This window comes from Hibiscus syriacus, unplaced genomic scaffold (genome assembly GCF_006381635.1).
Source record: "Hibiscus syriacus cultivar Baekdansim isolate YM2019G1 unplaced genomic scaffold, ASM638163v2 tig00110461_pilon, whole genome shotgun sequence".
NCBI classification, from domain to species: domain Eukaryota; kingdom Viridiplantae; phylum Streptophyta; class Magnoliopsida; order Malvales; family Malvaceae; genus Hibiscus; species Hibiscus syriacus.
The window spans coordinates 923,229-943,897 of NW_024062746.1; the positions used below are offsets into that span (position 1 = coordinate 923,229).

At 34.2% G+C, this 20,669-nt stretch overlaps 2 protein-coding genes and 1 pseudogene across 2 annotated transcripts; 1 reads left to right on the forward strand and 2 right to left on the reverse strand.

Moving 5' to 3' along the window:
- The first annotated feature begins 1,436 nt into the window (after positions 1 to 1,436).
- LOC120126720 lies at positions 1,437 to 3,375 on the forward strand. The gene is made up of 2 exons (XM_039144826.1): positions 1,437 to 1,538; positions 1,958 to 3,375. Exon 2 carries the CDS (start codon positions 1,965 to 1,967, stop codon positions 3,045 to 3,047), a length of 1,083 nt encoding a protein of 360 aa, XP_039000757.1. The 5' UTR covers positions 1,437 to 1,538; positions 1,958 to 1,964; the 3' UTR covers positions 3,048 to 3,375.
- Positions 3,376 to 4,361: 986 nt separating this feature from the next.
- LOC120126721 (peroxidase 73-like) lies at positions 4,362 to 5,697 on the reverse strand. The gene is made up of 4 exons (XM_039144827.1): positions 5,453 to 5,697; positions 5,172 to 5,372; positions 4,927 to 5,092; positions 4,362 to 4,795 (listed from the first exon to the last, which is right to left on the reverse strand). Exons 1-4 carry the CDS (start codon positions 5,669 to 5,671, stop codon positions 4,389 to 4,391), a joined length of 993 nt encoding a protein of 330 aa, XP_039000758.1. The 5' UTR covers positions 5,672 to 5,697; the 3' UTR covers positions 4,362 to 4,388.
- Positions 5,698 to 8,548: 2,851 nt separating this feature from the next.
- On the reverse strand, positions 8,549 to 15,993 carry LOC120126719 (annotated as a pseudogene).
- Between the last annotated feature and the right edge of the window lie 4,676 nt (positions 15,994 to 20,669).

Sequence of the window (20,669 nt, forward strand, 5' to 3'; positions counted from 1 at the left end):
ATTTTCAAAAATTTGAAAAATATTAGTGATTTTTAAACAATTTTGAAGAGACTTAACAAAGGGTGTCAAGGCTCCCCTGGCTCTCATCCGCATCGACTTTGTAGCAGACAACTTATTTTCACTTCTATTGTTTTGCTTTGTAATTATTTATTTGCTGTTTAAGAAACCTTTTAATGAATTCATCTTTAGTTAATCCTTAATAAATAGAGGGAAAACGGTCTTAATAGATAAGATTGATCCTTATTCATATGATTTTTAGTTAAATTTGTTGGATTGCAACAAGTAACTAAAATAACTGACGAAACTAAGGGTTGTTTGATAAAATAAAATGATTAAGCGTTGAATGATTCAATAGCCTGAACGATTCAAAGGCTCTGTATGAATTGACTCTGAATGTGACATGTTGTTTGATAATGGTTCTGAATGTACAATATGAATTATGAATATTTTCATTTTTACCTTCATAGTGATTTATTATATTATAAGATATGATTGTTTAATAAAACAACATGTGAAAAAATAGGTATTATGGTAAAATACCGGGTGCTTAATGATTCAGAATGTACTTTAATGCTGAATCATTCAGCAGTGTTTTGCTGTTTCATTTAGCATAGTCTTCATTCAGAAGTGAGAATCAAACACGCTGAATGCTGAACCGTTCGACAGTAAACCAACAGCCCCTTAATGGAATAAATTACTTTGCTAATTATATAAGAGTAGATCCAAACCATAAGATATTATTTTGTTGAATATCTAATTATCAAAACTTTCAAAATTGTCACTTAACTATTAATATGTTATAAGTTCATCATTTTTCGTTAAAAAGTTGACGGTCGACTAAGCCGGATTTTAACATGTTGACTAAGATATGATAAAATATGATCTCAAAATCATTTGAATTGTATTTTTTGGATCGACTATCTATTTTTTATATTATATCATCGAGCTTAGTACCAATGAACATAATTGAAATATGATTTTATTATATATTAATCACTAAGTTAACGTCCAACTTAGTTGATTGTCAATTTTTTAAATGAAAAAAGATGAGTTTGAAATATATGAATAATCAGATAGTCATTTTATAACTTTTAATAGTATTAAATTAAACAAAATAACATCCTATAATCATAAAATTATTATGTGACTTTTAATAATTGAAGTAATCAAAAAATAATGTTCTATAATTAAAAAAATAATTTGTGTAATGATAGGTTGATTATTTACTCTTTTTCATTAAGGATCGATTAATGTTGATTTTCGATATATATATATTTGGACAAAAAAAATAACTAAATGCAAACGCCTACATGATCGGGCAAGCCCAACGCTCAACGAAAAACAAAGCTATACCAGCACTAGTTCACACTTTAAACTCGTTTTAAATACCGCACGTGCTACATTGACCTGACGACTCCAAAAGAAGCTTCCAAAAAAAGACTCAACTCTTCGCTTGCTTGCTTGCTTCATGCCCTAATATCTTTTCTTTCTACTTTCTCATTCAGTGATTAATTCAGTTTCATAGTTCGTTATTTGAGGTGAGTTTTGCCTTCTTTCTGTTTTACTGTCTGGGTTTTTTTTGGTCATGAGGTTTTATGGGTAAAGCGGGATATTTTAGTGAATTGAATTAGTTCTTGTTTTCTTTAACATGTTTTCTTTTAGCGTATGCTTTGATTTGAGATTGGTAATCTTTAATTTTGTAGATTTGTAGGTCTGGGTTTCTGTTTGGTTTTGATTTGATTGATGATGGTTAAATGAAGTTACTTTCTTCTATTTGGGTTTTGTTAATTTCGCTTGAATTAGATTATTTCAGTAAAAACTGTTTTTGATCCCAATTTGTCTTGATATGTTAATAGAAGACATGACACTACGTTTTTTTTATGATTATTTCTTTATTTAGAATTAAGTTGATGTTTCATGGATATTGATGGTTTTCCATTTTTGACTGGAATTTTAGATTTCGGATGATCGTGATGAACTCAGAATCTGAAGTGCCGGCCGGTCGGAAATTTTGTAGAGTAGACACTTTAGAGCTGAAATCCCAGTTTGTAAGGAAGATTGGACGTATAAAAGCGGATATGTACTTCCATCTGCTTAATAGATTTTTGAATCTTAAGATTTGCAAACCCGAGTTCGATAAGCTGTGCATCAGTACAATAGGGAGAGAAAATGCTCGTCTTCATAATAATTTCCTCAGATCAATTATTAGGAATGCTTCGCTTTCAAAGACTCCTCCGCAAATAGCAAACAAATCGGAAGGTTCTTTGAGTGTTAAAGTGTCAAATGGGTATCAAAGAAGTAATCTTCAGTCACTGTGCAAAGACTTTCCTCAATCTCCTCGTAAGAGTAGGACTCCGAATCTTCGAGATCGCAAGTTGAGGGACCGCCCAAGTCCTTTAGGGCCTCATGGGAAGAGCCATAATACAGCCTGTGAAGATGCAGTTCCTAAGGTTCAAGAACAGCAGAGTGCTACCGAGTTGCTTTCTTTGGGTAGCAGACCGCCTGCCTCTGTTGAGGATGGAGAAGAAGTTGATCAAGCTACAGGAAGTCCGAGCATTTACAGTAGGAGCCCTGTGAGAGCTCCACTTGGCATCACTTTGAATGCTAAAGGAATGCGAAAAGCACTATGGAATAGATCGGCATCTGCTTCCGAGACTTGTTATTGCCGTGGTGAACTACCTGATACTGGTTCTTTGAGGAAGAGGTTGGAAAAGAAGTTAGAGACGGAGGGATTGAATATCTCAGTAGATTGTGTTGATTTGTTGAACAATAGCATCGATGTTTACATGAAGACATTGATAAAACCTTGTTTGGAACTGGCTGGTACAAGGTCCAGACAAAAAGTTATTAACCGAGGCCAGAATCAGTCCATGGCCTATTTGAAAGGGATGCAGCCTGCGAGATATGCACCCAATCTAAGTGGTCCCGTTTCTGCATCAATGTTAGACTTTCAAGTTGCGATTGAGATGAATCCATTGATTCTTGGAGTAGACTGGCCAACACAGCTCGAGAAGGTGTGTTTGCAGAAGAGCGAGAACCAAAACTAATTGGCTTCATGATTCGAGTTCAGCCAGATTCCAGGCATAGCAATTTTGAGTTCGTTCAATTTTGACGTTCACACTAACATCGATATCAAGCATACCATTTTATAGAATAGATGAAGTAAATAAGTAAAAAGGTTACTAGAGTTTTGGATAAAGCTGATTGTATTGTAAGTATATCATGGCTCTGATTTACCCCGGAGGTGTGATGTCTCAACTATCTGAAATCCAACTATATTGACACTTGGGCTAGCAACTATCTCTACCTATATAGCTTCGTTTTAGCGAACACTTGTTTTCATAATAATAATGCATATCTTCGATTTTTCTGGCCTGGTCTGCTGTTGTTGAAAATTTCCTGTGAAGCTACTTGTTCTTTTCTGCAAATATCATTTTTCTTATGACATCCTTTCATCAAGGTTGATTAGGTGACGATATCTTATGGATGCCGAATACTCGGCTGGTTCTTATGTATACCGATACTCCACCATCTCCCGATAGTTTCTTGCAGAATATGTGAGTTGCAGGTTAATCCATTGAATTGGATCAGATATGAGAAATATGGAACCAATTATTGCAGTGAGCTGGAAGATCATAGTGCAGTTGATGTTTGATTGATTTGATGAATTTTGTTACTTTTCCCTTTTTCTTTTCTCTTGTAATGTTAGGTATGTACTTATTTGGATCATAAATGCTACTTTTAAGACAAGTCTTGAACATCACTCTCTCTGCTTTGTGGCAATGTAGACCATTCTCAATGTGTTTGAACTATTTTGCGTTGATATTGTGTTTTTATTGCAGACATTAACACCTATGCTGCTTGATGTCCGGCGTCGGTATATTTAACGTATTCGGAGGATGATAACTTTGAAGTTATATGAATATATGTCAGACAAATACTTTCAAGAAAAACGAAAGTCGGAACAATATATCTCGAACATGGTAGAAAAATGGATTGCAGACCCCAGCAAAGAATTTGTCTGGTTGGACCATATGTACCCTTATGTATCTGACCCTTCAGTTTATTCTCAACCATAAAAATCCATTTTCTGGTGCATTATTCCAGATAACCGTCTCATTTGGGACCATCTTATCCTTTGGCAAAATAAAATATAATTAACGATTCAGTTGAGAAAACACTGCAATCGTAAAATATATTAGAAATTATAATCATGATCAATTTTCACACATATATTAACTGAATAATTTATGAATTATTAAATTAATAAACCAAAGTATATTTAGACAACATTAGTTATTGTCTTACCGGAAACTAAAGAAAACATGTCTCAAACCATGACAAATTTTTGTAGCAAAGACTTCAGCTTCAAGAACCAAGTCATTTTCTCAGTTAAAGGCAGCACAATTTCTACGAATGTGGCCGTTCGTCCCGGTCTTGACACCGACCCGACCCAGCTTAGTCATAGCAGTAATAAAAGCTTGGTTAAAAGCCAGTGAGTTGGTGGCCCAGGCGTTCACGGTCGGTCTAGACCTGAGGTCCGAGAATAAAACCTGGTCCGAGGTGAAAAGGCCTTGCCCTTTCTGCAGGTTCTTGAAGTAGACGTTGTCAAATATCCTGGGTGTATCGGGGTCCATGTTGATGGCAATCGATGGATCCACATTTTTGGGACACATCTGTTGAAGTTGAGCAGCATAGGTCCGGTTCATCGTCGGGTCCACTGCATTTTGACGGTCGGAACTGTATATTCTGTTTGCAAACTTGCTGCAATGAGAGAATCCAACTGTGTGTGCCGCTGCAAAAAACCAACAACAACAACAAAATGTTTATTTTACTATTTTATTTCTCGGATTATGGCCACACAAAAGACTATTTAAGAAGAATAGGTTATGTTTGAAATTCAGACATTCAAGTCTGTGGTAAAACCTGAAAGAGCAATCATGTCTGGTTGGCTGAGTCCATTTGCTGCAAACAACGAGTTAAGCTGATTCAAGTTGAAAGATGGCTGAGGAAGCTTTCCATTAACACTAGAAGCTGTTGAATTTAGCCCATCAAGTCTTCCCAATTCAACAGCATAAGAAGGTCCACCAGACTGAAATTATACAAAACACATCATATTCACTTGCATAATCTGCAAACAATGTCAACAATCACCGTGATAGGAACAATACCAGAGCAACAACATCACGAGTAGCCATTGTCAAGATATCAGCACAAGAGACCTTGTTTCTGCAACTCGGAACCGCATCGACCGCCCCTTTAGCTTTGATCACGGTGTCGAATCCATCTCCGGCTAATGACAAGTTTTCAGGGTGATCCTTTTCGGCTTTGTTGCCCCCGGAGGATGAAATCATAACCGAAGCATCACATCCCTGTGAGAAACAATACAATGCAACTTATGATAATAGATTGAAGAGAAAAGGGTATTCTTTGAAACGTTGAAAAAAAAAACCTGGACGAAGCAATCATGGAAGAAGAGACGGAGAGTTGCAGGAACGGTGACGAAAGTTTCCTTGAATTTCTTGGCCACTGCTGTTCTAACAATGGATTCTACATTGGGGCAAGAACTGGCGTAGTAATTTTGTCTTAGTTGAGCAGATATTGTGTCAGGAAACAAACAGAAACTAAGAGAAAAGGACAGGAGAACTGCAAGGTTGATGAACCGACCCATTTTGATAACAAAACTGAGAAACAATGAGCATAAAATGATAAAAGCTAGTAAAGAGAACATGCAAAGTGTTGTATATATATATATAGGGAGAGAGAGACAAGTTTTGAAAATGTTAATGATTGATGAAAAGATAAAAATGAAAAAAATGGGAAGAAGCTTGAAAGAGCCAGTTGGGCGAGGAATCTTGTTTTACCAGCAAAGAAAGAGTGGGTATAACTCTTTTAAAATAACAGAGAAAATGGTGGGGGAGCTTCAAAGAAATATGGATGCTTTTATTTGGCTTTGTAAATGGCCGCCTTCCTCAACTCAAACTGCTCCCCTCGTTGCCCAACAACTTGGATTTTCACAATCAACTCTGAATCCCCATGAAAACGTGACCCAATATCCAATACTTAGAATAACGAATGTTTGTGAGAAGAAATTAGTTAATTGAAAGTGTTTAAATCTATAATACCATTTATTTTAATTTGCCCCTAAATTATACCCTATTCAAATTTTCATTTTTAATCTTAAAATGATGTAATACATGGAATGAAACATCGAAATAACTTATAGTTTGCACGAATCAAACAATCTTGGTAGTAAAAGAATTATTGTTATTTCTTGAGGTTTCGGGTACGAACACTAAGAATGTCAAGAGTATGAATAATTAATGCCAAATGGTTAAGAGTACATTTGAATAAATTCTATCTTATACTTATCTAAATTAATAAAATAAAAAAACTTATAGTTTGAAAATTAAATTTTAAAACAGTTTTAAATATTTTATATTTTTCTCTCTGTTTTTTTCCTTCCAAATTTTAATTAATGAAGGGATTTTAAAATACTTTATACTAAATCTCAACGATCAAAAGACATTTAATAAGATGATAAGTTATAATGAAATTTTCGATAAAAATTAATCTTGATTTTGTGATTTAAAAAAAAAATTCTCAAAAATCTAATAACAAGTTATAAGTAAAAAATTAATGACGATAAATTTAATATAAAAATCAGGTCAAGAAGTTAGAATAAAATGACTGGAGCAACCTCGATCTCGTTGCAATGTAAGTCTTTGATATATATAAATATATATTTGTTTTCTTATTTAACTCTTAAATTATAGTTTAGTTTGATTTAACCCTCTATGTGTCAGTAATAAATTAGTTAAGAGAGCCCTGTCCTTTATTTTAAAACGGTATCATAATAGAATTTTTAAGGTAATTCTTATTAAAAAAAATCAAAACTAAAATTCAGAAGTAATTCAAAAAAATCAAATTGCTTTTAAGCCTTAATCTTATGTCATAGAAATAAAACTCTACGTAAATAAACAATTGCTTGACATTGTAGATATCGTTGCAATAATATAAGAACTAGTGAGGTATTAAATTCATGGTTGGATAAATTAGAACTAAATTTTCTAAATATTATATTATACATTGAAGGGGTGCACCAAAAATGGGCCATGTCAAGAGTGTTTGCCAAGTTTGTAATTTTCAATGCATACCTAAGCAATACCCAAGAAAATGAATTAAAAGAAGGAAAATAAAAAGGCAAAGCTAAGCCATAAATGCTGAAAAACAAATTAACCAATTTCTTCTCTTGTCTAATTTCAAATAATCCAGGCCCAGAGATTTTATATAGATATTGGTTGATAATTAAAGAAACAATATCATTGGCCACTACTCTTCGTAAGGTGGCACGTTCTTTTCCGATGAGAACGTTAAATTTAATTTTTGCTTCACATTTATTTCAATTTTGATGGAGATCAGAAGAGATCTTAACAATTTTTCTTTTGAATTAGAAGCTAACTTCAAGTCAATGATTTAAGTACTAATAGTTTTATATTACGGAAGTCTTGATATATCCATTGAAAACCGATTGGATGTTCGGTGATACAAAATCAAGCAATGAAATTCGATAGTGATCAAAAGCAGACATCTTTGTCAATCTGTCAGTCATCATAAAAAAAACCCGTAAATCAAGCTTGATTTCAAATAGCATAGACAACTTTTTACTAGTGAGAGAGAGTTGAAATCTACGTCTGGGGTAAGGACTAACTTCATGGCTTCCGTTTAGTCCAATTGGACTTGAAATCGTTCAACTTGAAGATCAATGTAGAGATTTCACAACTTGACTTGAAGATAAAAATATATTCATTATTTTCATATTGGATGGATATAATTATTTATGCATATAATATTTAGTAAAATGATTGCATATCGATAAAAAAAAAGTAGTGATGTGAGAAAATTGAATAAAATAAAAACTTCACAAAATCAAAACTTCATGCATGATTTGTACATTCGACTAAAGTTTACATGTAATTTTTATAGTTTATTTTTGTTTTCAAATATTTTATAAAATAGCATTTTATATTAACATATATATTCACTTGACGAAACTATATAGAGTTTGGGAGTGGTACTGCATGACTCTTTTGTTTGATGACTTTTTAATCCTTATCAATATAAATATGTGCAAATTAAGTCGTAATTATCTAATTTTTTTATTTGAATACTAAGTGTTTATTATTCTAGATACGAAAAAGTATTACAGATGTTCAGAATTCAATTTATAGAGTTGCTAGATGTAGTCTTAATAGAATACATAATTCAATTGAGTTAAACTCGAGATTGAGAGTCTACTGCTCCGACTATGCTATGTCTTGATCAGAGTTTCAGAGGAGTGGCAAGAACCTCCATAAAGATGATAATATTTACAGCAATACCATACAGAAGAAGCAGATATGGAAGGGGGAGGGGGTCCAAAAATCTTAGTACACATACAAGAAGAAGAAAGAGAGCTACAAGTTGTCTCAAGCCTTATAAGTAACACAGACATTAACAACTTCAGAAAATGGTAATGGTAAATTTAGGCAAAAAGCAACACGTAGTGTCAAGATATGGAGTGTCTCCTATCTTTGGCAGGTCTTGTTCGACCTTTGCCACCAGCACCTGAAACTCCGACGAAAGGATAAAGCCGTCCGAGTTTCTTGGAAACGAAATTTATGAATGATTTTCGAGGCAAAGGAGGCTTATCAGATGATGGCGTAATGTTTCCCATAGGTGATAGGACTGCTTACTCCCGATTTTGCTGACGTTGATTTTTCTCTCTTTTAATCTCATTTTCATTTTCATTAGCTCTAGTTTCAGGTCATCGTTCTCTCTTTTCAAGCTGGAAAGTTCATCTGAAACCGGGTGGATATCACTAGGGTATAAATTCACCCTGGAAGAGATGACAGCAGGGGAATCTCCACTGGATACGCTTCCGTTCATAACATCTTGAAGGCATTGCTGCTCGTAGTAAAGGACTTGAACCAGCGTCTGGACCGAAAGATGGTCGTTTTGAGTGGCGTGAGCGCAAGCCTCCCGTGAGAGTTTCTGGCAATCCATTAAGCTGCAAACTTCCTTCTTCTCCAAGTCACTTATAGTGGGACGAGCCTATGATTGAAATCAAAAGGCCGGACTAAAATGACAACATTTACAAAGGTATACCTTGCTATCAAAAAGAGATGTACCTTGAGGTAGATATCTATGGCTCTGTACACCCCATCGTCTGTTACCCTCGATTGTTCTGGAATAAGTTCGACGAGACTGAGGAATTTTGAGACAGATAGATTACAGTCGGACGCTATTTCTGCTAGGTAGCTCTCCATTAGCTTTCCTACTCTTTCCAAGTCACTTGGTGGGGGAGAATGTACTCTTCTTCTTCTTCTTCTTTTTGTAGCCAAAATGGCTGCCCTCGATATCATATTCGATGTAGTTCGTCAAGATATGTTGAATGTGTCGACATCAAACAATGTGTCCCCGGTAAAAGAATAGGCAAGTATCGAGAGATCATCTAAAACAGCATGTCCTAATTGCAAGGCCATTTTTTTCCAAATCATGTCGATAAGCAACGGTTGTTTTAAGGTATATCGCTGCACGAAGCAACACAGATAGAAAGCTCACGGACATTGCATTTTTCTCCCTAGGCAGAAGACTTATTATGTGTTGGGAAATAAACGAGAACAAGTAATTTCCTATAACCAGATTAGTGAGAATGCGAAATAAAACGGAAAAATAATACCCTAAATTGATAACGGAGTTCAGCCAATTTGCTTACGTCTCCGGACTGCTGCAGATTTTTTACTAAGAGAGAAAATTTACAGGTGTTTACAAAACACTCACTACTCACAAGAAAACTCTCTAGTTTTGGGAGAAATAAATTATTTGGGGTCATTTTGAAGCTAAATGAGCTAGGGTATTTATAGTTGAAGCTTAAGGACTAATCTTGTAAATACCCTAAAGTGTAGTGACTATTTATAATTATCCCATTATCATTTTTCAACAAACATCTACCAAACTTTGAAAAACCACTTTCAAAGAAACATTTACCAAACTTTGAAAACAATTTTTCCAAAGTTGGTTGCCAAACCTTTAACTTTTAACAATACTTTAACAATCTTCCACTTGAAGACTGATTTTATCTGTCTTCACACCTCGATCGATGCAACAACATTTCTAGTCTTGTTATTCTAGCATGCCAAATGAAGCTGAACACAACTTCAGTTTCTTCGTGGTCATCGTCTTTGTCAACATGTCTGCCGGATTTTGAGCTCTACTAATCTTTTTAAGTTTCAAAATCCCATCTTCCAGAAGAGACTAGATAAAATGATATCACAATTGTATGTGCTTTGTCCTGGAATGAAAAGACGGATTCTTTGTTAGATGGATAACACTTTGACTGTCGTAATTCAAGACATTGTTTTCTTGTTTCTTGCCTAACTCTTCCAAGAAACTTTGGAGCCAAACCATCTCATTGTTGACTTCGTAACAACGACATATTCTACTTTAGTTGTGGAAAGAGCAATTATCTTCTGTAGTTGAGAAACCCAACTCACTACAGTACCTCCTAGAGTATAGACATACCCTGTAGTGCTCATTCTGATGTCAACATTTACGGCTAAGTCAGCATCTACATAGCCTGTCAGTATCGTATCTCCACCTTTGAAACAAAGTGCTTTGTTTGTAGTACCCCGCAGATATCTGAGGATCCATTTGACTGCTTCTCATAGTACCTTGCCCCGATTATTCATGTATATGCTAACAACTCCCACTGCATGAGCAATATCTGGTCTTCTGGTATAGTACAAACCATGACATACATCAGACTTCCAATTGCTGAGGCATACGGCACCTTCACCATGTGTGCACGTTCTTCCTCCGTCTTTGGTAACTGTTCTTTGGAGAGTCTAAAATGAACACCTAAAGGTGTACTTACTGGTTTAGCATCTTGCATGTTGAACCTGGAGAGTACTTTGTTGATGTACTCAGCCTATGATAACATCAAAGTCCCCTACTTTGTGTCTCTCTTGATTCTCATCCCAAGAATCTGCTTTGCTGTTCCCAGATCTTTAATTGTAAACTGCTTCAACAATTTTTTCTTAAAGTTTATAATCTCTTGCATGTCTGAACCTGCAACAAGCATGTCATCAACATACAATAATAAAATAATGAAGTTGATTTTCAAACTTCTTGATGTAGCAACAATGATCTGCTTGGCATCTGGTAAAACCACTGCTACTCATGAAACTATCGAACTTCTTGTACTACTGTCTAGGAGCTTGTTTTAAACCATACAAGCTCTTCTTCAACCTGCATACCAGGTTTTTCTTGCCTGCCTCATATAGATTTCTTCCTCCAAATCACCATGAAGGAAAGTTGTCTTCACATCTAACTGCTCAAGATATAGATTCTCTGTAGCTACAATTTTCAATACCAGTCTGATTGTAGACAGTTTCACGACTGGAGAGAAAATTTCATTGTAGTCAATACCTTCTTTTTGCTGAAAACCTTTGACAACCAATCTTGCTTTGTAGCGTTTGCTCCCATCGTGCTCTTCTTTGATCCTGTAAATCCACTTGTTATGGAGTGCTTTCTTGCCTGGCAGTAATTCAGCTAATTCCCACGTCTGATTTGACATAAACTAGTCCATCTCATCTTTCATGAAAGACTCCCACTTGACTGAATCCTCCACCTGCATTGCTTCATCATAGCACTCTGGTTCACCATTGTCAGTCAACAATAAGTAGTGCAAAGAAGGCGAATAACGTTGGGTTGGTTTAGGAATTCTGGAGGAGCGTCTCATTTCTGGTGTGCTTGGTTCTTCTTGAACTGCTTCAGGACTGATCTGAACATTATTTCCAAAAATCTCCTCGAACTCAGCAAATTTCTTTGTTTCAGCTGGTATTGGAGCTCCTTGATTCTATGGTTGACCTGTCTTTGTACATCACATTCTCATTGAAAATGACATCTCTGTTTCTGATGATCTTCCGATTTTCTTAGTCCCAAAACCGATAACCGAACTCATCACCACCATAACCAACAAAGGCACATTTGTTGGACTTGGCATCAAGTTTACTTCTTTCAGCAGAATTTGTGTACATAAGAAATACAACCAAACACTCTTAAGTGTGAAAGATTTATTTCTTTCTTGCTCCAAACTTCCTATGGTATTCCACCATCCAGGGAAACTAAGGGCCCATGGTTGATCAGGTAAACTGCAGTGTTAATAGCTTCTGCTCATAGAAATTTGGGCAAGCCGACATGTATCCTCATACTTCTTGCACGTTCATTCAGAGTTATGTTCATGCGCTCTGCTACGCCATTATGTTGCGGTGTCATGGGAATTGTTTTCTCCATCTTGATCCCATTGTTTGCGCAAAAATCTCTGAATCTACTGTTTCTGTACTCTCTTCCATTATCAGACCTCAACCGCTTGACTTTCAAACTAGTCTCATTTTCCACCATGGTCTTCCATTTTCTGAAGGTGTCAAAGACTTCTGATTTATTCTTCAAAAAATAAACCCACACCTTCATTGTAGAATCATCGATGAAGGTGACATAATATAGTGAGCATGCAAGAGATGAAACTGGAGATGGTTCTCATACATCTGTATTAAACCAACTCTAACTTTTCTGCCTTGGGTGTCTTGTCAATCTTTGCAAAACTGATTTTTTGTTTGTTTTCCAAAGATGCAATCCTCGTATAGCCCAACATCTACACTTTTAAGATCCGACAGCTTCCCTTTTGACAAAAGTGTCATCATCCTTTTCTCACTCATATGGCTAAGCCTTTGGTGTCATAGGTTTGATTTTCCATCAGCATCTGCTATAACAATGATATTCTCTAAATTTGAGGTTATATAGAGAGTACCAGTATTCTTACCACGAGCAATGACGAGTGCTCATTTGGTAATATTCCATTCACAGCCTGAAAAGGTTGTGATATATCCTTCTCCATCAAGCTGTCCTACAGAAATCAAATTTCTTTTGAGGCCAGAAATATGTCTCACTCCTTTCAGCTTCCAGGTGGTCTGGTTTGGAAACTTTAATCGGATGTTTCATTTTCCGACGATCTTCAAGGTTTCATCATCAGCTAGATGAACCTTCCCAAAATCACTTCTGACATAGTTCTCCATGATTTCTTGGCATGGGGTGGAGTGGAAAGATGTCCCTGAATCCAAGATCCATGATTCAATCAGACTATTGACGCTTAGAATCATGGCATCACCTGTCTCCTTTGCCATGTTTGCAGATTCCTGTACGTCGGTATCTTTCTTCAGTGCTCGACAATCTCTTTTAAAGTGACACTTCTTGCCACAATTATAACAGGTAAAATCTTTCTTTCTAGTTCTTGATTTTCCCCTTTTGGATTTCGATCTGCCACGATTTGAATTTCTTTCTGAAGTTCTCCCTCTAGACTCCGTGTGCAAGGCTAAGGAGGTTGATGCTTCACCTGATTCTCTCTGTCGAATTTCTTCACTCAATATCAGATCCCGAACATCGTCGAATTTTAATTTGTTGTTTCCCGACGAGCTACTAACTGCTGTAACAGTACATTCCAACTGTCTGCTAGAGATGATAAGAGAATTAAAGCTCGAACTTCATCATCGAATTCAATTTCCACGGAACTCAACTGGGTTGTGATTGTGTTGAGTTCATTTAGGTGTTGAGCCACTGATGCCCCTTCCGCTATCCGCAAATTGAATAATCGCCTCATCAAATGAACTTTGTTTGAGGCAGATAGCTTCTCATACATACTGGAGAGAGCCGCCATAAGACCCGTCGTTGTCTTTTTCTTTGCTACGTTGAAAGCAACATTGCGAGATAACATCAGTCGGATAACTCCGAGGGCTTGTCTGTCGAGAATAACCCAGTCTTCATTCTTCATGCCCTCTTGTTGCTTTCCTGAGAGAGGTTGATATAGATTTTTTTGGTACATAAAATCTTCAATCTGCATCTTCCAGAAGCCAAAGTTCGTATCATCGAACTTTTCAATTTTCACATTCCCTTCGTCTGCAACCATCGCTCCCACTCGAATCTGGCTTCGTTTGGATCATTCTTGCGAACCACCGTGTGTTAGAACACCTCCGTCGACAAATTCGTATCACCGACAAAATTTTTACTATTCACGTGAATAGTAATGAATAGTAACCTCGCAAAAAATTGACAAGATTCACAACCAAAAGCTCTGATTACCAGTTGTTGGGAAATAAACGAGAACAAGTAATTTCCCTATAACCAGATTAGTGAGAATGCGAAATAAAAGCGGAAAAATAATACCCGAAATTGATAACGGAATTAAGCCAATTTGCTTACGTCTTCGGACTGCTGCAGATCTTTTACTAAGAGAGAAAATTTACAAGTGTTTACAAAACACTCACTACTCACAAGAAAACTCTCTAGTATTGGGAGAAATAAATGATTTTGGATCATTTTGAAGCTAAATAAGCTAGGGTATTTTATAGTTGAAGCTTAATGACTAATCTTGTAAATACCCTAAAGTGCAGTAACTATTTGTAATTATCCCATTATCATTTTTCAACAAACATCTACCAAACTTTGAAAAATCATTTTAAATAAATATTTACCAAACTTTAAAAACCATTTTTCAAAATTAATTGCCAAACTTTTAACTTTTAACGATACTTTAACAAGTTTACAACACAACCCTTTTCTCGTGTTCTTGTCGTGGCTCGATTTTCTTTCTCCCCTTTCCTAATACTTCCTGCACGAAAAAGGGATCTGCACTTTTAGACATCAAGCATATTATCTGGTAAACAAGTCAATTATGTCGGTATGGGGTTCACCAAACCTCTTAAGAGCTTTTTGTGCATAAAGCATAATCACTGGACCAAGTGCATATTGTTTAAAACCTCTTGCTATAATTGCAATCAGAACTCGTCGGAAGATGTCGATTCGAAGAACAGTCAAATCTTCAGCCCACCAATCGACTACAGGTTTTGAGCTAGCGATTGTTAAAGAAATGGCACTACCATTGACACTATCAGACCTGCTAGACATACAAAACTGACTCTCTTTGCAAGCTAAAAGCGCGACAACGTCTATGCACCGGCTCACCAATTAATCTCCTCTGCAATTGGGAGGAGGCTTTCAGACATATGCAACACAGAAACAGCTCCTGCTAGGCTCTTAAGTGCCACTTCATTCAAGTAGGCTTCAGTTCTTCCCACTAGGTTTCCGACCGCATAGTCCTCGGTCATCTCGAGGTACTCGGAGGCACATCTTAGCATCGCAATGTTTTCAGTGCTTAACTCGAAATTTATCCCGTAACAGAACTTAGCTGCTAGTTCGAAAGAATCTGCTCCACCCGGAACATTGGGGATTTCTATAACTGAAAGATCAGCATCATTGGATTCTGATAAAAATTTCCTGATGTAACCATTCTTGGAGACCAATGGAAACTGGAATTCACGTAGGAAATAAGTTCAAAAATGGCACACTCATGTCATAAATTCAACAAAATCTAGATGCTAACTTGGTTTTCCCGTCATTCTAATGGCTGAATTTAGAATCATAGGTTTACCTTATGCAGTGAAAAAGAAACTCCTCCAACTTGAACTGTGACATCACTGGGAATCTCCTGTGAGAAAATACTGGAAACAAAAGGATCAAATTATCAACTTAAGCAGCCAAACTCATACAAATCAATACCTTCTAATGAAAAAAAGGGTTAATATTAATGATACCACTCGCTGGTTCTCTTCATATCTGGAAAGAAGCTCATTTTTAGATGGCATGTTAAGACTGGTGTGTGCGGTTTCTTCCTTCTTAAGATCCACCATGGAAGACACTGAAGCAATTTTGTAATAATCTTATCTCTACCTCCATTACACAATAGATGATGAGAATATAGGCACAGAGAAATTCTGACACGACGCTTATAGCTTCTACAAGGTTGTAATGAAACAACAGAAACATGTCACTTCCTTCACTGTTTTGTCTGTTTTTGCACCTTAAATGCTTAAATGAGAAGCTGAAACACAAGCTGAAACAGTCAAGCTGAAGTTCTCGTAATGAGAACCGCATTATCTAACTTCAGCCTTACAACAATCATCAGAACTTGTGAATTCCCAAAACTAGGCCTCTCAAGGGAACTAGAGAGACAGTCCGTAAGGTGGGCAACGTTTAAACTGAGTGGCAATTTGGGTATTTGTGGAATGAAATGAGGCGAATAGATGAAGATTAACAGTATGTGGTGTGGAAATTTTAGCGTTGTTTTTTTGGGGTTAAAGAGATGAGATAGATGGCTTCAGTTTCCTTAGCGGCTAAAGGTTGAAAGCTTCTGAGTGGTACATACATATTCCCATCCACAAAATTTCCCATCTCTCAACTTCTCTATTGATTTACATTTCACATTAAACTCAACTCTCCAATGCATCCCATCAGCGATGGTATGAATCTTCAAACGACATTGTAAATGTTAAGATTCAAACTTCGAGCTCGTTGTTTTTACTATATAAGATAAATGATGTGTTATCAATCTGTCCCTACGCAGTTTCAATTTGCAAAGCTGATACAGTTGAGCAGAGGTTCTTTTCTCAACAAATGCGTCACTTAAATATGAATGAAAAACATCAGCTTTTATACCTATCTATCATTGATGTTCATCAATTGTACGCAATTAAAGGGTCCCCTTCTTAACGTCGATAGTTCATTGGACAGATAATTAATCAGTTGATCTGCAATCCAGTACCTTAATGGGGTTTATATTTTACAGCTATTCCCGGCCCCATTCATTGGAATTCGTGGTTATACTAACATTAATAGGATTTTTGTATTTAGTTGCAGGCAATTGTCCGGTCTGTCGAGCCTGGCTATTATATACAAATGTTAAAACAAACAATTTTAAATATAATTTAAGAATTGAGATCTTTACTGTAAAAAAACCCTCTAAAAACAAAGGGATTTCTGTTCGTGTAAACACCATCGTCCCACCACATGTATGATCTGGGACCTGTCACCACAGGCTATCATCTGTCTCCATATTCACTTTAATTCCGCTGGGAAAAAAATTTGCTTCAACTTTCAGCCACAAAAATAATGGTGAACCCCTCAAAAGGAAGTAGACACCCTAACGTCAAGAGTTGTCCCCATCCCATGTGCACGGTTTTATAATAGACCCATCAAATTATACACATTTAAACAAATAATTTGGAATTCAAAATCATAAATGCATTAAGCACTGCCCATCAGATCAGTTGTCACATTTTCCTTGCTTCATGCAGAGTTAGTGCACACTCGAAGTGAAGACGTCAATAAGAGACGGTGAAAACACGGGACGTATCGGTGATGAATGATCAAGACATTATTGACTTTTACTGTGAGATAATTGCAAATAGATTATGGTGAATATGATCGACCAGATTTTTTAAAAAAAAAGCATATAATTGGGGTTGTCATCATCATGCAAATCGGAAGATTGGGTTACTTATTGCAGCTGGTCAAGAAGAAAAGTCAAGATGAATAATGAAAAAGAAGAAGAAATTCAATCCAATGGACCAGGTTTCTTCCCTACAAAATGAAAATTCACTACCATTATTGTCTTCTATTTCATTCATCATAATTGTTTGTGTTCTTTGAGCGTCGGATTTGCCTCTCGTTGTAATCGTTTAGTTTCATTCGAATGCAACGGTGAAGCCAAAAATAGGGGTTGAAATTAAATTATTATTTTTCAATGTGACCAAAATACAATTTTATCATTATATCAATTTATAATTTTACAATTTTATAAGGATTTTATTATAATTTTATCATATTAGGGGATCAAAAATATAATTTATCATGTATTATATTTTATATTTTTTCAAGGGATTTATACATAAATCTACCATTTTATGGGGACTATGTGATCAAATTCAATTCTTTTTTTTTTAAATTTCAAGTTATTTGAGTTAAGTTGTTCCAGTTATATCAATCAATTCAAAGTGATCATTCTAATTTCGGATTTGAGTTGAGTTTGAATTTTAAAAGTTTGAATAACCAAAAAATTAATATTAAAACTATGTTGTTTTGGATTTTAACTTTAATTAAGTAATTTGATTGTTTTATCATTTGGTCATTGATTTCTTTGTTGCTTCAAGTCATATTTTATTTTAAGTATGTTTTTAGTGAGATTTGAATCACTTGCTCTTCGTTTATGTATAATTTCAATTCCTTCTATGCATATATATTCTATTTTATTCAATTTAATCCTTCAATTTTACATTTTAGTCATTTTAGTCCTCAAACTACATTTATTTTTCTCACCAATTCCTTAATTTTTTAATACTCACATCACTATTTTATCCTTAAAATATACTTTAAAAATAACAATAGAAATATACTATTATATAGTATTTGACTTATCAACTAACATTACAAATCTTGTTTATATATGTGAAAAAGAATATGAATAAATATATGTATATTGTATATGGTTAAGGAGAGTTGTTTAAATGAAATAAATCGGTATCATAACATTATAAATAATTAAAATTGAATTTGAACAAAAACTTGAATAAATATATCCGATTCATTTCGGGGGAAAAATCAATAAGATAGAATGACAAATAATACTTATCGACTCGATTTATTTGATTTTTTTCTGTTCGATTAGACTCGATTGAATATTTATCATTTAGAAGTTATAGTTGATATTTCGAGCCACACTAAAATGTTTTAAGGTATAAATTGGAAGGCAAAGGAGAAGATGACATGTAAAATCTAAAATATTTCGGTTGATCTCATATATAGGGTTCGGGTTCACTCGTGGATGTTGTTCATTATCCAGCCTTATAGTCTCGTTGGTTTATAAGACTAATCAGCTGTATAATTGTTTGTTCGTTAATTTTGTGCAATTAAATTATAAAGAATTTAAAACACTAAGAAACTATCGGGGAATCCATTAAAAATAAATAAGAAAGCTGGGTCGTATAATAAGAAGAAAAGACTGAATTTTCAGCTATAACATATGTACGATAAAAGAAGAAGATAAAAAAAAAACAGAACGATGAAGGTGATCATGCCATTTTATCATAGGTAAACTATACATTTAATATTTCAACTATTACTTTTGTTCTGTTACGATATTTAAAATATTTTTATTTTAAAATTATGTTTTAATTTTATTTTTATCATTCTTCATTGAAAAATAATAATGATATTAGCATATTACTATAAGATAATGTCATATCATTATTAAAAAATTTAAAAAATATCATATTAATATATGTGTAACAATAGATAACTAAAATGAAACTAAAATATAATATTAAATATAAATTTTTGTAAAATAATAGTTAAATAATTAAAAAATAATAATAATAATAATTAAGATAGTAAATATGTAGTTTACAAGTAAAATTCAACATCAATTGTAGAAAAAGATTTATTGATATTGTGGGTGTTTGTCATGTTTCTTGAAGAACCGTACATGTAAAATTTACCGCTGATAATAAGGGCAGGCAAGTCTAGAATGTAGAGTAGCATGGACAAAAGCCTTTGACTCTAATTTACGTCATTTGTTTGATTTTTTTGGATGAGAGTACGTAGGATTATTGGGATAATATTTTTTTTTTTGTAATGTAATTTCGTTTGGATTGTAAAGATTCTTAACTCGATAATAAATCATTCTTAATAGTGACTTTTTGGGAGTTTATTACTAGAAATGTGATTCCTGCAATCCTTTAAGTATTGTTACATTCCCAGCATTTTAGACTAAAATGTCTTTAACATAATTTTTTTCTTAAAAATATCATTATTCTGTTTTTGAATAAAAAATTATACGAATGTTAAATTACAAATTTATCTTTAAACTATTTTAGATTTACAAAAAATGTCTATTTAAAATTTTATATAAAATTTAGGGATTAAAATAAAATTAAACCATTTTATTAAACATGTTTATCTTTTAAATTTTGTAAAACAAATTTTAGGAATTTAAATTTTTTAAAGAAAATATATAAATTATTTATAGTAAAATTATATATTTTCATTGATCTTACATTCCAATATTTTCATTTGAATATTTAGGATTCAACTTGTTATAAAAACAAATACATAATAAGGATAATTTGATAAAATATACATTTCAATAATATTTTATTCTTTTAAGCAAACACTGCAATCTTACATTCCTGCTAAACGAACCAAACACAACAATACAATATTATCAGTAGTGTGTTAGATAATATTACATTTTAATAATTATATTCCCGAAAGTAATACTATATTTCATGAACCAAATACACTCTTAAATGAAATGCTTAAGGAAGAAGCTAGCACGTGATAAGTGATTAGACTGGTCGCCCGACCCCAAAACAAAAATCAACCATCCAATTATAACAATAAACGGTAAATTATTATTCTGAAACTTGGAAGTATGTAAACTTTATGCTATTAGAGACTTACTCATTATTTTAGGCTAAAAGATTAAATTTATAAATTTAAAATAAATAAATAATATTATAGTTAAAAATATAAAAAAATTTAAAATATTTATGAAACAATTACCCCCACTAACTTTTCTCAATCCATTCCTAGATTTCTATCCAAGGGGTTGTTGTCGTGATTCTGAAAATTAATGACTACGTAGACCTAAAAATTATGCTCTTAAGGATAAAGATGCCATTGTTTCAAAGTTGGAAAATATTTAAAGTGAAAAAAATTATGATACAAAACGAGAAAAAATA